The 20,660-nt window shown below is 38.0% G+C and overlaps 1 protein-coding gene across 2 annotated transcripts in view; it reads left to right on the forward strand.

Annotated features, from left to right (window-relative positions):
• C6H18orf25 (chromosome 6 C18orf25 homolog) overlaps positions 1–20,660 on the forward strand; it is a 74,783-nt gene that overhangs the window by 14,458 nt on the left and 39,665 nt on the right. Inside the window, exons 2-3 of one of the 2 annotated variants that reach the window (XM_034773260.1) lie at positions 3,173–3,982; positions 11,663–12,870. In XM_034773260.1, coding sequence (XP_034629151.1) covers positions 3,259–3,982; positions 11,663–12,123 — 1,185 coding nt within the window. In that variant the 5' untranslated portion in view covers positions 3,173–3,258 and the 3' untranslated portion in view covers positions 12,124–12,870. Of the gene's footprint in view, positions 1–3,172; positions 3,983–11,662; positions 12,871–20,660 lie in introns of those variants that run through there. The other variant, XM_034773258.1, reaches the window with a different exon arrangement.

Below are 20,660 nucleotides of genomic sequence, written 5' to 3' on the forward strand. Positions count from 1 at the left end.
GGGGTTGGAGCACATGACTTATGAGGAGAGGCTGAGGGAACTGGGCTTGTTTCATCTGCAGAAGAGATGAATGAGGGGGGATTTGATAGCTGCTTTCAACTACCTGAAAGGGGGTTCCAAAGACGATGGATCTAGACTGTTCAGTGGTACCAGATGACAGAACAAGGAGTAATGGTCTCAAGTTGCAGTGGGGGCGGTTTACGTTGGATATTAGGAAAAACTTTTTCACTAGGAGGGTGGTGAAGCACTGGAATGGGTTACCTAGGGCGGTGGTGGAATCTCCTTCCTTAGAGGTTTTTAAGGTCAGGCTTGATGAAACCCTGGCTGGGATGATTTAGTTGGTGTTGGTCCTGCTTTGAGCAGGGGTTGGACTAGATGACCTTCTGAGGTCCCTTTCAACCCTGATATTCTATGTTTCAAACTAGTTTTGCTCATTTAAGTACTGTCAAATGCTTTTTCTCTATATACATCACCATTCTTTCTTCTTTAGCATTTGTAATTGTGATTCTCTCTTAGAAGTTTCCACTTTCTCATTTAGTAAACCTTGATTTGTCATCCTTGTGTTTTTTCGTGTTGCCCAACACTAATATGACAAGTCTATTTCCTTGTTTAAGTAGCCAATACGATTAATAAATGTCAGCACAGCATTGAAAGTTTTGTTAATTTAAGCTTTCCTTCCTTCACTGGTGTCTGTTTGAAGTACATTTATGATCCCCTCCTTCCTCCTCTTCCCCCCCCCCCCCCGTAGCATCTGACAATCAGGGCACTTAGGGAGGAGTGAAATATTTAAAAAAAAAAACCCTCAAGATTCAGGATGATTCAAGGGATTGGTAACATAATCTAGAGCTTTTTCCAGCACCCTCTGAGGTAAGGAAGTACTATTATTCCCATTTTACAGAGAGGAACAGAGGCACCCAACATCTCATAGGAAGTCTGTAATGGAGCAGGGAATTGAACCTGGATCTCCCAAGTCTAGATTAGCACCTTACCCATCAGACCATCCTTCCTATGGGAATGGACAGGGATGGTGTCCCTAGCCTCTGTTTGCCAGAAGCTGGGAATGGGTGAAAGTGGATGGATCGCTTGATGATTACCTGTTCTGTTCATTCCCTCTGGGGCACCTGGCATTGGCCACTGTCAGAAAACAGGATACTGGGCTAGATGGACCTTTGATCTGACCCAGTATGGCCATTCTTATGTTATACAAGTACTCATTGTCTTTTTTTCTAGATCCTACAGAAATAGTCTTTAAAAAGCCCTCCCACAAATTAGAACATAGCACTGTATACTTTTTTAAAATAATGAATGTTGACAGTAGTAACTATTAAATTACCTTGTTAGCACATGCAAATTTTTAGGCTTGAACAGATTGTCCCCTTTAATTTACATATAAGTGGGAATGATAATTGAAAGATTTTTGCATGGTTTTACGCAGTGGTGAGCTGGAGCCGGTTCGCAAGAACCGGTTGTTAAATTTAGAAGCCGATGTAGAACCGGTTATTAAAGGGGCTGGTGGGTGGGCAAACTCTGGTCCGCGGGCTACATCTGGCCCGCAGGACTGTCCTGTCCAGCCCGCCTGAGCTCCCAGCGGGGGAGGCTCCCCCGGCCCCTCCCCCGCTCTCCTCCCCCCCACGCCGCCGGCTCCAGTGCTCTGGACAGCCCCTGCCACTTTGAGCAGCATGGTAAGGGGGCTGGAAGGAGACGTTGAATAAGGGGCAGGGAGCTGTTGGAGGAGGCGGAGGTTCTGGGGGGGACAGTCAGGCGACAGGGAACGGGGGGGGCTGGGTAGCCGTGGGAGTTCCGGGGGTCTTTCGGGGTGGTGGTGAATGGGGTCGGGAGCGGGGCGAGTTGGGTAGGGGGTGGGGTTCTGGGGGGCAGTTAGGGTGGGGGGGTCTCGGGAGGGGGTGGTCAGGGGACAAGGAGCGGGGGGGGAGTTGACGGGTTGTGGGTTCTGAGGGGGGCAGTTGAGGGCAGGACGTGGGTTGGGGTCGGATGGGGGGAGAGGGGAGACAGGCACGTAGGGCTTGTACTCACTGCGCGGTTCCCTACTGGATCTTCGGCCGTGGGGGTGGGGGGTGTCTTCACTCACTCCGGGTGAAGGACCTGCCGTCGAAAACCCGGAGCGAGTGAAGATGCCCCTGCCGCTGAAATGCTGCCGAGGACCCGGTAGGGAACCAGTTATTAGGCTTTTGGGAGCTCATCACTGGTTTTACGGTATGTTGAAGTTGAAATTCAAATGTGGATGGAAGGAATCTATGATAAAGATTAAAGAATTAATGCTATTTTTATTTATAATACTTTGGAGGTGCTCAGATACTACAGTGGTTGGGGACCTATAAGTTAGCTTTCTATACAGCTTGATTTTAACATTTAAGATGGAACAGTGCTGTTTATCAAACTATAACGTGAAGTAAAAGATGCGATTGAAACTTTGTGTGGATAGAAAGTGTTTCCTGTTACCGGCTCTGCCATTTTATGCTGTTCCTTTGACCAATCTTATCAGCTAAACCCAGTCAGGATGGGTCAATTCTCATATCTGAGACCTTCTAGGAGCACCTAAATGTTGTATGAAGTATTGTTAGTACTTTACTGTAAGTGAACCATCAACGCCACTTCTCTCTGGGCTGGTACTAAACCAGAGCCTCAGCAGATTTAGTGGCACTCGAAGTGGACTGCTAACACTCATTGGGTTCCCACTGGCATGGAAACTGAACTATGATGTCACCCCTAAAGGTGGCCTCCCCAGGGGTGACGACATAGTTTCCTTTAAAGTGTATTAAAAGTGTATTAAAAATTGCTTCTAGATAAAAGTTCAAAATCTGCTTATATTGTATTAATTTACTCTTTCCAAAGTAAGAGTTTAGAAACTGCAGTCATTTTTAGTTCTGATCTGTTGTGATAACTAGCTCAGATTGAAGTGTATTTTGTACAATGATAGTGCCATCGTTCATTAAGAAAGGGAAAGCATTAAGCATTTCAGTATAACAGACTGAGTTAACCAGGAAAAGGCAGAAGCTAAAGAAAAGTACCACAGCCAAAATTGTAATGTACCATACAAGCTTTAACTGAATAAAGAAGTGGTCTCACTGGGTGAAATTGTGGACATGACCAAAAAAGTAGAAGTGATTTTGCTATTTGAGTAAATTGTCATTACTGTTCTGTTCTTATGCAGGTTGCTTTGCTGTTGAAAACCTAATCTAGTTCCCTCAGTCCTCTAGACTCCATGCTGTGAGACAAGGAGGAGCTTGGAACTCTGAAATGAAGATGGAGGCGGTGGGAAAAGTAGAAGAACTCATTGACTCAGAAGTCTCACCAAAACTCTCTGAAAAACAAGAGGCAGCTCCTGGTGAAGATGGACCTATAGAACTAGACACATGTGCTCAGAAAGATGGTGTGCCCATTGTAGCAGATTCTGTGGTGCTCTCCTCAATGCCATGCTTACTGATGGAACTGAGACGGGACTCCTTGGAGTCTCAGTTAGCCTCTACAGAGAGTGATAAGCCAACAGCAGGCCAAATTTATGAGAGTGACTCTTCTAATCACTGCATGCTTTCCCCTTCTTCCAGTGGGCATTTGGCTGATTCAGATACGCTGTCTTCCGCAGAAGAGAATGAGCCCTGTCAGGCTGAAGCTCCTGTAGAGGGAGACCCTTCTGGAGTTTCTGGGGCTGCAGTTGGGAGAAAATCGAGACGATCCAGGTCTGAAAGTGAAACATCAACTATGGCTGCCAAGAAAAATCGACAGTCTAGTGATAAGCAGAATGGACGAGTCACCAAGGTAAAAGGTCATCGGAGCCAAAAGCACAAAGAAAGAATCCGGTTATTAAGACAGAAACGGGAGGCAGCTGCTCGCAAGAAATACAACCTGCTGCAGGACAGCAGTACCAGTGATAGTGACCTGACCTGTGACTCAAGCACGAGTTCATCAGAAGATGATGAAGAGGTTTCAGGGAGCAGCAAGACAATCACTGCAGAGATACCAGGTAGAGGATGTTTTTTAAACTGAACTGTAAAGTGCTTGACGTCGTTTCTCAGCTGTCATGCTAAATTAGATGAGTGACCCTTGAGAAAAACCAGGAGAACTGCAGCTCTATGTAAATTTGAAGACTGCAGTGTATTAACAAGACATGGCAAATTTTAAAATCTGTTCTGAGGTTTTCAGTTTGCTTTTGCACAACGGCAAATTGTAGAAGGGACTATCTTAAATCTTGGAATGTTCAGATTTTTCTTTGTAAACATATATGAACTCTTATCAGTGCTGGTTAGACGGTGGTAATCATAACAGCCTAATTAGCCAATACATTATTATAAGTGGGCAACTGCACTTTAATATATTACAACAGCACCTCAGCATCTGTGTTTGAAATAACATGGCATATCTATTGCCCATTTTACCATGAGGCCCCATTCTCCAGTGTTGCACTTATGCTGTGCTTTCCAGCTCTACATTTCAAATTATAAGTTTACTTAACCTCTTTGTTAGTTACATTCATGCAAATTGAATCTGGCCACTTACTTTAGTGCATAAATAAGAATTATTCGTACATGCCCCAAATTGTCCCCACTCCTGGTGTCTCAAAATTTTAGGAGTAGGCCGGTTCCATCCTTCTGTGTTCTATGAATCTATAACTTTTATATTTCTGAATTCTCCGATATATCCATATTGACAAGCTGGGTGCAGCAAATTATTGGGGCATTCTCATGATTTTTATAGCAGAAGAAAGATAAGTTCTTAAAGTTTCTCGTCTGGTGAGTCTTCGTTATTTAATTGGTGCAAATACCATGGTCAGGATTATGTGTGAACTATTTTTCCAGTACACTATACCTCAAAACCTTCATCGTATGGCAACCTTAAAAAATAAAATAAAATTTAAAATAAAATTTTCGGTTTGCCAGTCTTTCCTGGGTGGATCTGCCTTCCCCCCTTTCTGCTAACTAAAGAGGATGTTTGGGGGATAAACTGCATGCTAAATAACAGCATATTTCTGTAATTTAAAGAAAGATTTAAAGGAAAATGGCAGTCTTAATAACTTTGACAGCTAAATATATATAAAGATGAATTTACATACGATTTTACAAATAGCTGTAACTGTTTCAACTTTAATAATGGTGAATGGTGCTGGTCTATCTGTTTGAAAACTGATATTTTGCTTATACTCTGTAAGGCTGCATCTCTTTGCTAGGATGTAGATTGAACACATGAAATGCAGTTTATCATTGGAAGGTATGGAAAGGTACAGAATTCCATAATTATGTGGTTAATTCTGTTTTTTGTTTTTAAAAATAGAGGTTTATTTAATAGTGGTTAAGTAGCTATATTTACCAATTAAAATAGTACAACGTAACTGATAACTTTGACAGTCACTTGTCTCATTATTTATTGTTTTTAGAGCGTCCTCAGCACTTGGGGCCTGAGTTAGAACCCATTGAAGACTCCCATTGATTTCAGTGGGCTATGGATCAGGTCCTTCGGAACAAATAAGTAGACCAGGGCCAGCTTTTCAAAGGTATTTAGCTGCCTAAAGTTGCAGATAAGCCCTAGTGGGGTTTTCAGAAGCACCTGGGCACGTAGCTCTCATTGATTGCAATGGAAGTTAGGTGCCTAGGAATTTTTGAAAACCTCACTAGGCACCTGGCTGCATCTTTAGGTGCCTACATACCTTTGTAAATCTGGCCCTCAGTCCTGTCCCTGAAGAGCTCGCATTCAAAGAGCCTGATCCGGTGCCCACTGAAATCAATGGAAAGACTCTCGTTGACTTCAGTGGACATTGCATCAAGGCCTAATTTTACATGTGACACAAGGAGTGAGCATACAAAACACTAGGGGACAGCAGTGACCTGCATATCTTCTTTCATAGCCCATGTGTTCTGATTGACACTAAACAGTGGGTTTCTCTTTGACTATTCTTTTTTTTAAGTGATGTTTAAGACATACTTCATCTTTTTAAATGAATCCTTGCCAATTGGATGCAGTGATTAGAATATATTCTTTCACATTTCAGTTACCCTTTAAATGAAAAGGGTCGTGAGAGAGATGATCCAGAATGAATCCTATTGCTCTGTGGGCTAGTGAAAATTAATAGATTTTATAGGTGTACTTGAGCTTTGAATCTGATCTGAGTTTCTAACTGTCCCATTGTAGGTGGCTCACTAATGATCTGGCATGACTACTTTTACTTAAAATAAATATTTATTCTGCTTGATCCTTCTTTGAATTGGGTGAACTGGTTATATTAAAGTCATAATTATTTCTCTTAATAGAGAGCATTGAGAGAGCATAGCGAGTTGACATTGTGTTGTGAATAGGACCGTCTAAAGACTTAAAAAATGAAAGACCACTCAGACACTAGTATAGAGCGGCCCAACGTGCAGCCTGAAGGCCAAGTTCAGCCATATTTACCCCTATTGATGATAAAAGGGTGATAAACTGCCGGTTTAATTGCACCGGAACTTCAGTAACAAGAAACTGTTGTGCATCTATCAAGGGAAATATAAGAATGAGCAAATGTGTTCACTTATTTTGAAAAATTCTGTACCTCTTTATGCAAATGACTTATGACACTGTAACCCTCAGTGTCCTAAAGTTTGGATGCTCTTGCACTAATGAGTTGTTTCAAAATTGGCTCAGCAGCTTACCGTAGATGCTGTTTTGCAGACATAGCTATTTTTCATGCGCATGCTAGACATGCCAGCAAAGATGCTCCAAGATTATAACTTTGCTATAGGTGTTTTTCTTAGCACAGATATGTAGAGATGCAGTAAAAAAGAATAAAATATTCCTGCTGTCATCTTCTGTCAAAACATGTACAATTATTTTACAGTTATAGAGAAAAAGTTTGTTTTAAACCTGTGGGTAGGTTGAAAATTAAAGTGATGTACTTAATAGGATACAATTGGGTCTTTAATCCTAAAGGATTTCACTGAACATCTTCCATTTTAAGAATGAAGATAAGTGATTTTTGAACCCCACAATATGATTGCTTTCGCAATGAGTTTGGAATGATTATTAAGAAGAAAAATATCCCAATAAATGCATAATGATACCTTAAACATAAACAATCTTACTAGCTTTTCTGCTTTCACTCAAACACACGATTTCTGAACCAGACTATTTTGCAATAGAATTTCAATTCTCACTGCTAATCTGCAAACCCGATAATTTTCATTAAAATATTAGCAGTCTTATTTCACTTCTCAGCAAAGGCTGAATAGCAAAGTGTTATGATGAGGTTTCGTTACTAATAGTTCATTACAATTATAACTAGATTAGTGGCATACATGACAAAAGTACATTCTGTGAGGCAGTATTCTTGAATATTTGACGTTGTTCCTTTACGCACTATAGGCACTATCCCACACCCATTGAAGTTAGTGAGGACCTTTTCATTTATCTCAATGGGCACTGAATTGGGATCCAGTCCACTAAACCACAATGGCTTGCTAATTAATGCAAATTAAGATGCCTCTATTGTATGCCAATATTGATGTTCGATCTTTAAAATACAAGATGCATTGTATCGTTGGATACATGATGGCATTCACTTTGGGCACTGATAAAATATGATACAGCAGCTTCCGCTAGCACTTCTGTTATTGTTTAGGGCTTTGTTCTTTGTGGATTTCCAATTTCACTGTACAACTGGCTCTGGATGAAGAAGACTCGGCATGCAAAATGATCCTAGGAATCAATATTTGGCTTAAAACAATTTGACTCTTCTTAAACTATAAAAACATAATATTGTTATTCCACACACCATTGTGCGCTACTATAAGTCAAAAACAGTTTTGAATGTTAAAAAGAGCATTAATCCATGTTTTAGGCTAATATATGGGGGAATATTGTTAAAAGCTGAAATATTAAAGTTGGAAAAGTTGCCATTTCATGTTTGTAAATTACCTATATATTCATAAGGATTTTTAGTATGCAGGCCTTTCTAACACATGGTGCAATTTACATCGGTGCAGAGGGCCAGCGCAAAGCATATGAACCATTTCAGTTTCACCTAAGCTTTGTACCTAGGTCTTTTGTTGGCACTCTGCCAAGGAATGAATTTTAACCGAAGAGAATAAGTGAGGATGATTATTCAAGAGCAGATATATTTAAAAATCTGTTTGGAAAGATTTAGCTGTAAAATATGCAATTTTCCTTAAAAGTACTGGGCTGGTGTATCAACAAGTGAGACTCCCATTATTAATAGCTAGGGACAAGATGCAGCATACCATCTTAAACTGATCTTGCCAGATCTCATAAATTAAACAACATTGATCCTAGTTGTTACTTGGGTGGGAGACCAAAAGAACGCACATAGTAGATTCCGCTTAATAGCAATCCTGATATTAGCAACTTCCGGTTAATGGCAACATATTTCCAGGAACCAATCCCATCCCATTACCATCAATTTGAAAATGCGCAGAGTACCCCCTGCAGGCAGGTTTGTGAGGCTGGAAAGGTAGTGCTGGGACTTCTTTTCTCCGGTTGCAGCCCTGCAAAAATACAGCACATCCTATAGCAGTTCCTTCTAAGGGCTTCAGCCTCTTAAACTCTCCTTCACACAGGAGATGGGGGAGCTGTGGGCAGAGCAGTAGCAGGAAGAGGGGCTGCAGCCTGGATGCTAGAGCTGCGGTACCTCCCCCTGTGCTCTCCGGGTTGTGCCATACCAGGGGACCCCACACAGGGAAGGAAGCTCAGGGAGAGAGACTGCAGCTCCATAGGTCCCAGCACCCCTGCTCCTTAAGCAAAGCCCTGGCATCTGCCCCCAGCAGAACTTCCTTCCTTGGCTGCTGTCTTTTGCTTATCAACAACTGATGGGTAACAGCAACTCTTTGCTGGCAATCAAAGGATTACTAATAAGTGGAATCTATTGTACATAGACAGTGTTGGTGATTTCAGTAGCTGGTGCTTTAATCTCTAAGTCAGTGTTGAAACCACTGCCCCAGTGCAGTGCTGAGGGATGTTATTCTGCTGGAGCTGCTATGTTTCAGATGAGGCATAGTATTTATATCCTGATCCCTTTAGGGTCATTAAAGTTTCCAAGGCTGTTTGGTGTCCCAGCCAGATTCAAAAGCTATAAAGTTTACAGAGTGCAGAGAGATCTATTAGATAAATGTTGTTGTTTTAATATCATGCAAAAAGCACCTTGAAACTAGACTTTATGGCACGCAAATCTGCCAATAAAATTGAACCGTTGACTGAGGCATGTTGCAAACAAGTCTCCTGTAAAATTTCATGTACAAAATCATACATCATCTTTTACTTAGAAGTGCAAAAGAAGTATCTCAAACTGATTGATTGATATATTTGCTACTACTATTAAGTTAAAGTGTAATTATACTCTGAATAGTGCCTCTTTAAAAATGGTGTAGGATTACATATTTGTGTCTCAACAGCTATCATATCAAATTCCTTCAGCTGACAAGTTAAAAAAGCATGTGTGTTTTTTTTCTAGCTTCGAGCCCTGCAAACACATCTCAGGGTTTTGAACATCAGTCTGGGTTATTTCTTATCCATCATCACCAATAATAAAAAAGGATTGGACAGTTAGAACTTAGTTAACAAGTTGTTGGGATCTGATCCAAAACCCTTTGAAGTTTCCCATTGGTTTAACTGAACTTTGGATCAAGCCCTTGATGAGCAAGCATGAATAGAGTTCAGCTTACTCTTATTGTATTGATCTGCAGTAATATTTGGAAGTAAAAAGAAGAAAATGTAAGTAAATAGATGTGACCCTGAATATATGCACAGGAAGCAGATCTGTTGAGGAAGATGCCATTTTTAATTATACTTTCTAATCACAACCTTGTTTTAAATAAAATGCAGCCCACACAATTGAGACCAAATATTACAAAACAGTTTGCTATTGAATAGAGCACTTGAATGCTGAGTTTTAGCCTGTTTGATATGAAAACAGATGAGTGATAAGCCCTTAAACTGGGGCTCATAGTGGAAATGCCCTGTGACCCTTAACTATAGTATTGCTAATAATAGAAAATAAGAACAGAATAATTTTAACTATTGGTAGCTATATAAAATTTAAGGGTTCTTCTACATGTCTCATTTAAATGGCTTCTCAGAGAATGTATTGTTTAAATGACACTGTAATTTCCTATAAAAGATAAAGCCCCAATAATGTGTTACTACTGTATCTCATTCTGGGTCTAGGTCATCCAGTGATTTCTCTGCATTTTAAAGTATTTTCTGTTGTTCATAAGATATGATAGCATATGGATTTTGTAAACAATGATGACTTTGTTTACTAGGACACCCATATCCTATAGCAAGTCATTAGGTTTATAAAGAAAATTGTAAACATCCAAACAGACTCTTCCAGAAATTTAGCTGCATGAAAAAACCCACTTAAATGTATTTATTAATTTATTAGTAAATACTAATAATTTAAATGTAAACTCTATTGGTTAATTACCTGTTTTTAATAGCTTAATGTGATCCTTGTCTAGTTGTGAAAACATCTAAATAAAGTAACCCTTTATGTATTAGAACAACATAACTGTTCCAGGTATACGCTGTTGACTCTTCCTCATACAGGTTCAGATCCTCATGTTACTGTCTTTTTGTTTGAGGTGGCATTTTGAGGAGTTTGCGCACCAAAGCATAGGTTACCGCTGCCTTTCTTTTTTGTTTAGAAGCTAAAATAATCTAAGATGGGCTTCTCTGCTTAGATTGTTTCTGACCCTTTCAATGACAGTCATTTTAGCACCTCACTGAGAAGGGAGAGCAAGCAGTTTCCTTCTCACTGGACCCAGGAAAGAGGGACTCCTAGAAACAAAATGCCATTTTTCTGATACTGTGGAGAATAAGGGTCAGGTCTTGTTCACATTTGAGCCAAAGGGAGTTTTGCCACTGATATCAATTTGAGCAGGCTTGGGCTTTACATGGGTTACCCCTGTGGTGTGGTTAGTCTTTCCTGCCATCAGAAACAAACAGAAGCTGTTTCACTCCTCCTTTCCCTATATAGCAGCATGGTGTTACTTACTACATGCAAGATTGGGGGGGGGAGGGGGGTTGTGATATTTTATTCTTCCTTTAGTGTCCAGTGTTGTTTTAGAAGTAAAGGCTGACCGGGCTAAAATTTGGGTTTTGCTACTTGAAACAGTACAATTTTAGTATCAATCTCTATCTCTGTTATGTGTACAGTTGTGTGTGTGTTTACCCATCCCTTGATGGTGGTGGCGGTGGTGGGCTAACTATTTAAGTAAAATGTGTATATTATTGAGGTTTATCCATTAAAATCTATATTTTTGTATTGCAGTTTAATGGAGGTATGCACTGTATCGTTACATATTGTACGATGTTTTGATTTTTTTAATCAACGGTGAAAGCATCTAAAGTTTCTGTGGGAATCGGACTAAATTTGGTTTCCAAAACCTACAAGCACATTGTGACAGCAGAGTTACCAGAAAAATCTAGAATGAAATATTTTTAAAGCCAAGAACTTGAAGTAATAACTCTGTGGTGCCCAGTGGGTTTTTACTTTGAAGTAAATGCTTCTGGTTAATTTGGAGGCTGCAGATTGGTCTCCCAATATTGTATCCATCTGGCCATAGTTAGAAAAGTTAATACTGTTTCCTGAGTTAGCATGCCTTAATAAACACTATAATGTTCTTACTTAACGTTGTCTTATCAAATGGCCTCAATGTCTTTAAAGCTGGCTACAGTCGTGCTGGGGGATCTGGAGGAGCGACCAGGGAAATTCCAGGATTGCTTGACAGGGGCACCGTGTGGGATAGGAACTGCATAGGCAATGTCCTGGAAGAGGCCATGAACTGCTTTGCCGAGATGCAGAGGCAGACAGAGGAGAAATTTCGCATGTGGATAGAAAAGCTAACCCGTCTTGACACAGATGAAGAAAGCAAGCAACAACTGGAGCCCAGGGAACCTAAAATGCAACTAGTTGGCCAAAGAATTCCCCCTACCACACAGTCAGGGGCATACATGCAGATGCCTGATAGCCAAGTACTTCCACAGCAGTCCTTTAATTCTTATGTGAGCTATCAAAATGTTGACGCTACATTAGAGTTTCCAGCAACTTTTAATAACAATTTTCCAGCTGTGTTTCCAGAGAATGGGAATATTGCAGAGCATGATTTGAATCAATCAAAAACTTAGTCTTTAAAATCTTGACATTACCTTGTACTGTGCTAAGAACAAAATTTGCTTTTCTCCATGCAAGTATTTTTTTTTCCGTGATGGGTTTTTAACATTATACCGTAAATGTTTTATTTAAAGAAAACTTATGTGGTTTTTAAAAAAAAACAAACAAAGGAAGATGCACACATACACAAAAACACATGCAAAACTCAAAACAAAAACCTCCTGTCACCAACGTTTGGCAAGATGTAAATTAGAATCCTTGTTACATACCCTTGGAATGGTAGAACTATGTTTGTTATAGTAGAAGCAATCAGTGTATTCATCTATATGTTCCTCTTGCATGCCAAAAAGTTTATATAGGGAAATACAAGTTTAAATTTAAAGGCTTAAGGAATCTTAGTGAACCTGACTACATAATAACAATTAATACATACTTAAATATCTGTTTATACCTTAAATTCTGCAGCTTAAACTTGTCTAATATTGACCTTCCTTCCTCCTTTTTTGGCAGAAGTCGTAAATAAGCCTACCCTAAAGATTAGCTATACATACTGAATGTGCTCAATAGTTGATATTCATGTCCCATTTGGTAGTTAATTTTCCTCTCAAGAGCTTCTATTAACGACATTGCCATGTTGCATACAACATTCATATTTAGGGGAAGCACCAGTTTTGTATGTATGCTTGCATATATATAATTATGTATACACATACACTTTTGTGTGTGTGCAATATATGCACACAAATAAAACATTGATGCTTTCTTGTGTGTGTGTGTGTATATATATATATGGTCAAACTATGTCTTTCATGCTGAAATAAAAAGAGCAGTGACAGTCCTGAGATAAGCAAACTTTGTAGGTGTAGATTTGAGTCTTGGGCCAAGAACTTTAAAACCGAATGTCTGACATTCAGATTGGTAAACACTGTGGTGGACTTAATGCACTGTTTGCTTTTGGGTCTTAAAGCAAGAGCATTTTCTGAGCCTCCTCTCTGACTGCCATTGAAATGATTACCTGTGATTGGGAATGCCATAGCATTAGTTTTGTTTAAATAATATAACAGCTGACTACTGTGTGGGTTTTGTTTTAATTGTTATACCGATAATTAGTTATTCTGATGAGTAATCAGGCTTGAAAGTTTGATGTTTAAATTAGGATTAAGCTATATATTACAGAAATAACTTATTCTCACCTTTGCCAGAATACATGTTTTTCTGTTGCCTTTACAGTTGGGCCTTCATAAGAGAATAATTTCCCCTTAGTTACCAAAAGTGTACATTTATACAATTTATTATCCCTTAGTATTGGTGAGATGTTTCTAATGCATATAAAGTCAAAACCATAATAATGGGAATTAAGTCTCTACTTAGATGTCTTTTAAGTAAAAACAATGGAACAGATCTTTTGGGGCTCTTAGAATTTCAGTTTTTAAAACATGGTGACTTCATGAATTTTTATTTAGATCATTTCAATAAAGCCTTTTCTTCCAGTTAGAAGTACCATTGTGTATTCTATAGGCCTGATACAAAGCCCGATGAAGTCAGTGGGAATCTATCAATTTATGTAGCCTTCTGATCAGGCCCTACATTAATAACTTTTTTTAAACTTGTTTTAAAAATAAAAGTAACCATGGTGTTTTTAATATTTTTCCTATCCCAGCCAATTTAACAAACTTGTCATCTGTTTAAAAGTTAAGATCTTCCAGGGAAAATTGATTGCTGATTTAAAAAAAAAATCTTTAGTATTCATAGATTTTATATATATACACACACATTCAGTATGTTAAGCATGCTCTGAAACATAACTTTTTTTAAAAAAATGGAGCAATTAGGCATTTGAAAACAAATCGCCTTAAGAGTTGAGCAGAATTTGTTCATCTGTTATACAGACTTTTATATACTGATTAGAAATCTCTTGTAACTGGATAATAACTTTGCAATGGTTGTAGTCAATTAAATTTCTCTCTAACTTCTGTGCCTTGTGTAGGTCATAGGAACCTTGAAAAAAATCTTCGCATTGAAGCTGGATGGGATTTTTTTTATTGAAACTGACCTTTGAAATTTAAGTGTTAATAAACAGCACTCCTAGCTTTGGTTACTACCTGCAACAACAAAAATATGCTTTCTGCTTCAAAAAACCTTTTCACCACCAACACATTATTTGATTATTTTTACTTTGTAAATGACTGTGAATATTAACAAATCAGAAAATAATAGTGGTGGAACATATATATTTTGATGCATATGGGATGATGCTTTTTAAGATGGTGTCCTTTTTAGGGTAGGTTAGTTCAAAGGCAGCCAGTTGATTGTTAGGAAAACGTTTCAGATTAGAGATGTAGAATTTAACAGTATTTCCACATATGAACTACACAATATTCAAAATATCTGGAATGTGTAAATGGTTTTAGTTTGGTCAGTTGCTCTATCTGCCTCCAAAACGTATTGAGTCAGATCACAACTGGCATAAATCAGTATCGCTTCCTTGAAGTCAAATCCAATGCCATTTTATACAAGCTGAGGATCTGTCTGGCCCATTAGCTTGTGTTCTGGTTTCAAGAATTATATTCCTCCTGGAAGGGGCCGGGGGGGAATCTCCACTTGCATTGTTTTGGTATATATATGATATTTGAGACCAAGAATGGTCTGTTTTTATGCTCCTGGAAAATATGCAATCATTTTGGTTGTACAGTTGAACAAAAGTATCTATCTTGTTGCTTTAGATTATGAATTAAAAAGATGTGATGTGCTGCAGGAAAACTGACCTTTTTATGTTGACATTAGTGTTGAGTCTGTATTTGAATTGTTTATGCCAGCACTTGACATCTTTTTAACTGAATGGAGTTCTGGACTTCGGTTTCATTATACAGTTTGAAAGTATTTCTGAAAAACTGGAAGTATTTTTATTTTATGGTGGTATATTCATACAGCTGCAGTTAAGGTTGTCACGGTTTCTGCTATAAGCTCCTATTTTCAAAGATTTTTGACTTGAAATTAATATTTTCAGGGAATTAAAATTTGCTCTGAGCTGAAATTTTAGTATAGAAGGCCTGGCCCCCACCTTGATGTCCTGCTAATAAAATAGTCTGGCCTTCTTTATTTTAAGAGTATGAGGCTTGCCTTTAAAAGTGACATTTAATTAACTGTTGTGTTTAATGAATACACTTGTGGGAGAGTCCAATAGGAATTCTACATATGTTGGGGGAACAGCATATTGGAGTCTAGATTGCCTTTGATTGCCCTGTGGTTTTTGCTTCAGAATGGAGTAAAGAAACATTCTAGTTTCTTAAGAAAATATTACTTGCAGTTTTACAGACTCCTGTGAAAGAATAAATATGCTAGGACAGATTGTCAGCTGGTATAAATTGGCATAGCTCCACTGAAGTCAGTGCCTATTCAAAACCAGATGAGGCCATTACATTTTATATGCTCGTTTATGCAAAATCTTGAATGGAAAAAGACACCTAAAATACTGCAGACATTTATGCATGTGAATAATGAAAGTACACGTATAACTGGAAATTCAGGAACTAGGAATTGGTGCTTCTGTGCACTTGAAATACATTTACTTCATTTATGATTTTTGTAACAAAGTGCAAATGAAACTTAAATCTTTGTACGCTCTCTTAATTTAATTGCCACTGAGGATATGTCAAGCTGATGAATCGGGAAATTCAAAATTCAGATACTGGAATTTGGTCTATGTGTAGAACTCCTTTGAAATCTCAGGATTTGGAGTTCAGTTGATTGCAAGCTCAAGTTTTCCTGTAGGTCCTTATGGAGGCTTGGAGCCACTTCTCTCCCCCCACAAGTGGGATAAGTTAAGAAGGATGTGTTGGCTGTAATTATGCATTTCCTGTCTTTTACTAGTTTGTTACACGAGTCTTTTATTTAAATAAAGAGTTTCTGTTTTACTTAGAATACAAATGATAGTTTGACACTGGTTTAATGTTTTATAAATTATATATTGTTCACGTTAGAGTCCTATTTTAAAAGGTTTATAACTTTAAAATATTTTAGATTTTTTTAAAATAGTACATAGCAAAACAAAGTGTAGTAAACTGTAACATAACAAATTACCCTGAAGTCCAGAGTTATAAAACATAATAGTTGTCTCTGGGACTGAAGGAAAAGTATTTTTAAAGCAAGGTAGCCTAATGTTGTTCAGTCTCCATAATTTAACTCTAAACATTTTACTCTGGGCTGAAATTTGTCATACATCGACTTCACCTGAGGGCAATTTTTTAAACATCTGGTTAAAAAGTTAATTTTAATACACTGATAACTTTATGCTATTAGATCCTATTCTTATCTCTCCAAAGTATCATTTGATTTCAGAAGTCACATTTGACAAAGGGTTAATTTGGCTAAGACACTAAAATCTGACATGTGGCCATGGTTACTGTAAATGCACAAAAACTAAATTTAAACACAAAACCAATTAAAATGCTATGCATTTTTAACATGCATCCTTTGGCCTCAGTCCTGCAGATCTGATCGGTGTGAACAGACTCTTATCCCAGTTAAATGAATAGGTCTCTCAACAGGGGAAGGGTCTACCCTCTTTGTTCTGCTTATACACAGCAAGCGCTCCAAAGGAGGCATCTTGATATACTGGTGATAGGGACATTTAAAAAATGATTGACGTGCCCAATGATACTACTGAGATAGCTCTTATGATTTCATGTGATGCATTGAATTCTGATATTTTTGCATTGCTCTAATTGAAGTTAGTAGGAGAAGTCCGTACATACATCCAAGGCCTGAATCTGCCTCTTTGTTCATAAACTTTCTTAAACATACATTTACATGAGCTGAATGCCGTTGGAAGAGTTCTTCGAGTATTTTAATTAATAGATATTTTATTAGAGAGACGACATCAACTTGAAAACTAGTCATTTTAAAAGAGACAGTTTTCCCTGTTTGTGTAGTCACAAAGCAACATGTGAAGAATATTTTTGTTAAAATAAATAGGAAAATGTGATAGTAAAACCACAAAACTCACAGAAGGACTCTGGCCAGGTGCAATACCTGAAACTGACTGGCTATTGGGACTCCATAGGTGAAAGCATGAAACTGACTACACAAAAAGTGCTGTCAGATTCACAAAGTAAAGAAATCGAGGTCTGGTCTATGCTAGAAAATTAGTAGAGGGGTAGCAGTGTTAGTCTGGATCTGTAAAAAGCAACAGAGAGTCCTGTGGCACCTTATAGACTAACAAATGTATTGGAGCATAAGCTTTCGTGGGTATTCAGATGCTGACGAAGTCGGTATTCACCCACGAAAGCTTATGCTCCAATACATTTGTTAGTCTATAAGGTGCCACAGGACTCTTTGTTGCTTTTTACTAGAAAATTAGGTTGATCTAGATGCAAAGCTCAGGGATGTGAAAAATCCATATCCCCGAGAGTTAAGCCGACCTAAATCTCTTTGTGGACTGCACTAGGTTGATGGAAGAATTCTTCCATCAGCCTAGCTACCACCTCTTGTGGAGGTGGATTACTTACAGTGACAGTAGAACCCCTCCCGTCAGTGTAGGTATTGTCTACACTGAAGCGCAATGCTGTAGCATTTCAAGTGTAGACAACCCCTGAGAAAATAGAGGAAAAAGTATTTTGCCCAATACCTTTCACTTATACTGATCCTCAGTGTGACTTGTAACAACGTTAGGTAAAAAATGATTGTCAGAAATACTATTTTGTGTCTAATATTATTTAATGTCTAAGGAATATTTTGGTTATTTTTCAGAGCTGCTAAAGCTAAGGATGGATTATCAATCTGAACCTAAAATTTTCTGGGATTATTTGTGGCAGTTGTTACGACCTTAAATTTATTTAAATGATTTTGTTGTTAAAGTTATATATTGTCTTTTTCTGTATCACATACTGTATGTCTCTTCTGGCCATTTTAACACAGAGTGAAATCCTGGTTTCATGGAAGTCAGTGGAAAAAAGTGCATTTCCATGGAACCAGTATTCAAATCTTATTTTTAATTACGATGGAGCTAATCCTGCAGTTCTTACTCAAGGAAAACTCCCATTGACCTTAATGGAGCATTTGCATGAATAAGGTCTGCAGGTCAGGCTCCTAAGTGGATGTTTGATTAGATTCAGCATAACAAAAGGTCTGCAACATGACGACACTACAGTTACAAGAAATCATTAGAATGAGAGTGCTGTATGATATGTACCGTATAAGCTAAATATTCAGGCTGATTGATAAAGATGGACAGTACCTAGCAAAAAGTGAAGTCACAAAAACCCACTTCTGTGTGGGTTTTTTTTTACAAATTCTATTAATCCCATGTAGTATTAGCTTGGGAAAATGAGGGCACATGGAAAATAGTTTTGTTGGCTGAAAGGGACTCAAAAGGTCAGATGGAAGTTTACAGACTGGCCAGCTAGAGTGCTTGGACATTCAGTTTTTGTAATGTTTAGCTCACAATGCAATAACAATAGAAACGGAACATACCATCAGAAGATAAACATGCACTGTAAAACAATATGCACCATTTCCTGAATCTTCAGGACATAGCCATGTTCCATGTGCCTTTATTCAGAGCACAACTAAGTGACTTTATCGCTTGTGTATTATCCCCCTCCCCCCCAAAAAAAGATATTTTCCATCTAGCCATCAAATAGCCTGAAAGTATGAATGTTGATCTACAAAGCTTGAACATCTGGGCATAGTATCTTAAAATGAGCTTGAATCCAATCTCATAACAGATACTTATCTATTGTTCTTCTGATTTTGTTGCCATGGTGTAAATTAAATTAAGTATCTTATTAAATGAAGGAAAAATATGAAAAACACTAATTTCAATAGTAATTTTTGTTCGCTTTATGATTTTAGGGAGAATGTAGTTTCACTATTGTTTTTATTGTATTCACAGTGTGTATCTTTTGCCTAACCCTGTACATTTTGAAATGTAACTACTGTAACCTAGAATGAATAAATATAAATAGTAATAAAATGTTTCTTGTTACTAAATTATAGACAATGGGCAAGATTTTTTTCCTCTCGTTTGGGAATCATTTTATTGTTCAGCTAGTCTGGTTCAATGCCACTTGAACCATGCATGTGTTATGAAACTGTTGTTCTGACTCACGTCTTGAGTAATATCAAACTTGTATTGTGTTTTTTAAAACAAAAAAAGCATCTATCCAGTCCAAACTCTTTACATAAAAAAAAAAAAAATCCTTCTATGGAGTCAAGAGGCATTAGTATATATTGCCTAAAATTAATTTTGCAGGTCATGTGGGGCAATATTCTTAAGCATAACCTATGTTATATGTTATGTTATGCAGGAGGTCAGACTAGATGATTCTAATGACCTTTTGGTCTTAAAAACTATAAATCTATGAAATGCCACTTTTTAAAAATTTTGGTGTAACTCCATGGATGTAAACGAAGTTACCTTGGATTTATACCAGATATAAATGAGAGCAGAATCTGACCTTTTTATTCTTGCGGGTTTTTTCTTTTAAATTTTTTAATATTCTCCTCACATGATAGATACAAAAAAATTAAACCTCTGTTGTGGGGTAATGCAGTTCAAATACTACAAAACATTATGAATACCCATAAATCCAAAAGTATTGCTAGAATAAAAAGTCTTATCTTTAGGGTTTGCCATTAACAGAGTGCCTCTCTTACTTCTTTGTCACTTTTTTAAATTTTTGTTTCAAGAAAATCTCTGAAGCTAATTTTTTTAACCATTAGTAATTTACTGTTTAGAACTATTCCAGCATCCTGATTGGAGCGATCGACTAGGACTCAGGAAACCTATTCCCAGCTTGGCTGCTGGTTGACCTTGGGCAAGTCACGGCTGTGTGCCTCAGTTCTCTAGTCTATAAGATGGAGAAATGATGCTTACATCCTTTGTAAAGTGATTTGAGATCTTCTGATGAAAAGCACTTTGAGAGATTGTTTTACCTGTTTTATATATAAAAACGTAGTGGCTAAATTCTCCCTACAGCATTAGTTAGTTAGTGTTTGCTTCCTGTCCTAAATTCCTACAGTATTATATGTGTCGATAAACAGCTTTCGGGTTTCATCACAAAGAAGCTGAATTTTATATACAATAATCATCACCCACCACTGAAATTTTAATTCTGCCACCCCTGCTCGGGCTCAGTACCATTTCAGCGGGACATAGAGAGCAAGAGTGGCTGAATTTGGCCCAAAATGTTTTGGGATCCAGCAGGGAGAGTGGCACTATAAGTGATTAGTAAACATGAGTGAGATAGTGAACGAACTATATTGCAAACTTAAAAATATAAAAATTTGACAATTGAGGCCTGAGCCTGATTTTACACTGGTTGAAATTCCATTGACGCTGGTGTAGACAATTCTGATTTACATCAGTGTAGGTGAGAACAGACTCAGACCCTTGATGTTTTTATGCCAGGGACGGCCTCTGCCTTTGAAAGGAAAAAAATGGTCTCTGTTTTTTGCAGCATTAATATTAAATGTCAACAGCTGTATTTTGCTGCTGATGTATGTTAACTTTCAGACTTGTCTTTTCCCTTGTGTTTATTGCATTAATCAT

This window comes from Trachemys scripta, chromosome 6, assembly GCF_013100865.1.
Source record: "Trachemys scripta elegans isolate TJP31775 chromosome 6, CAS_Tse_1.0, whole genome shotgun sequence".
NCBI lineage: Eukaryota > Metazoa > Chordata > Testudines > Emydidae > Trachemys > Trachemys scripta.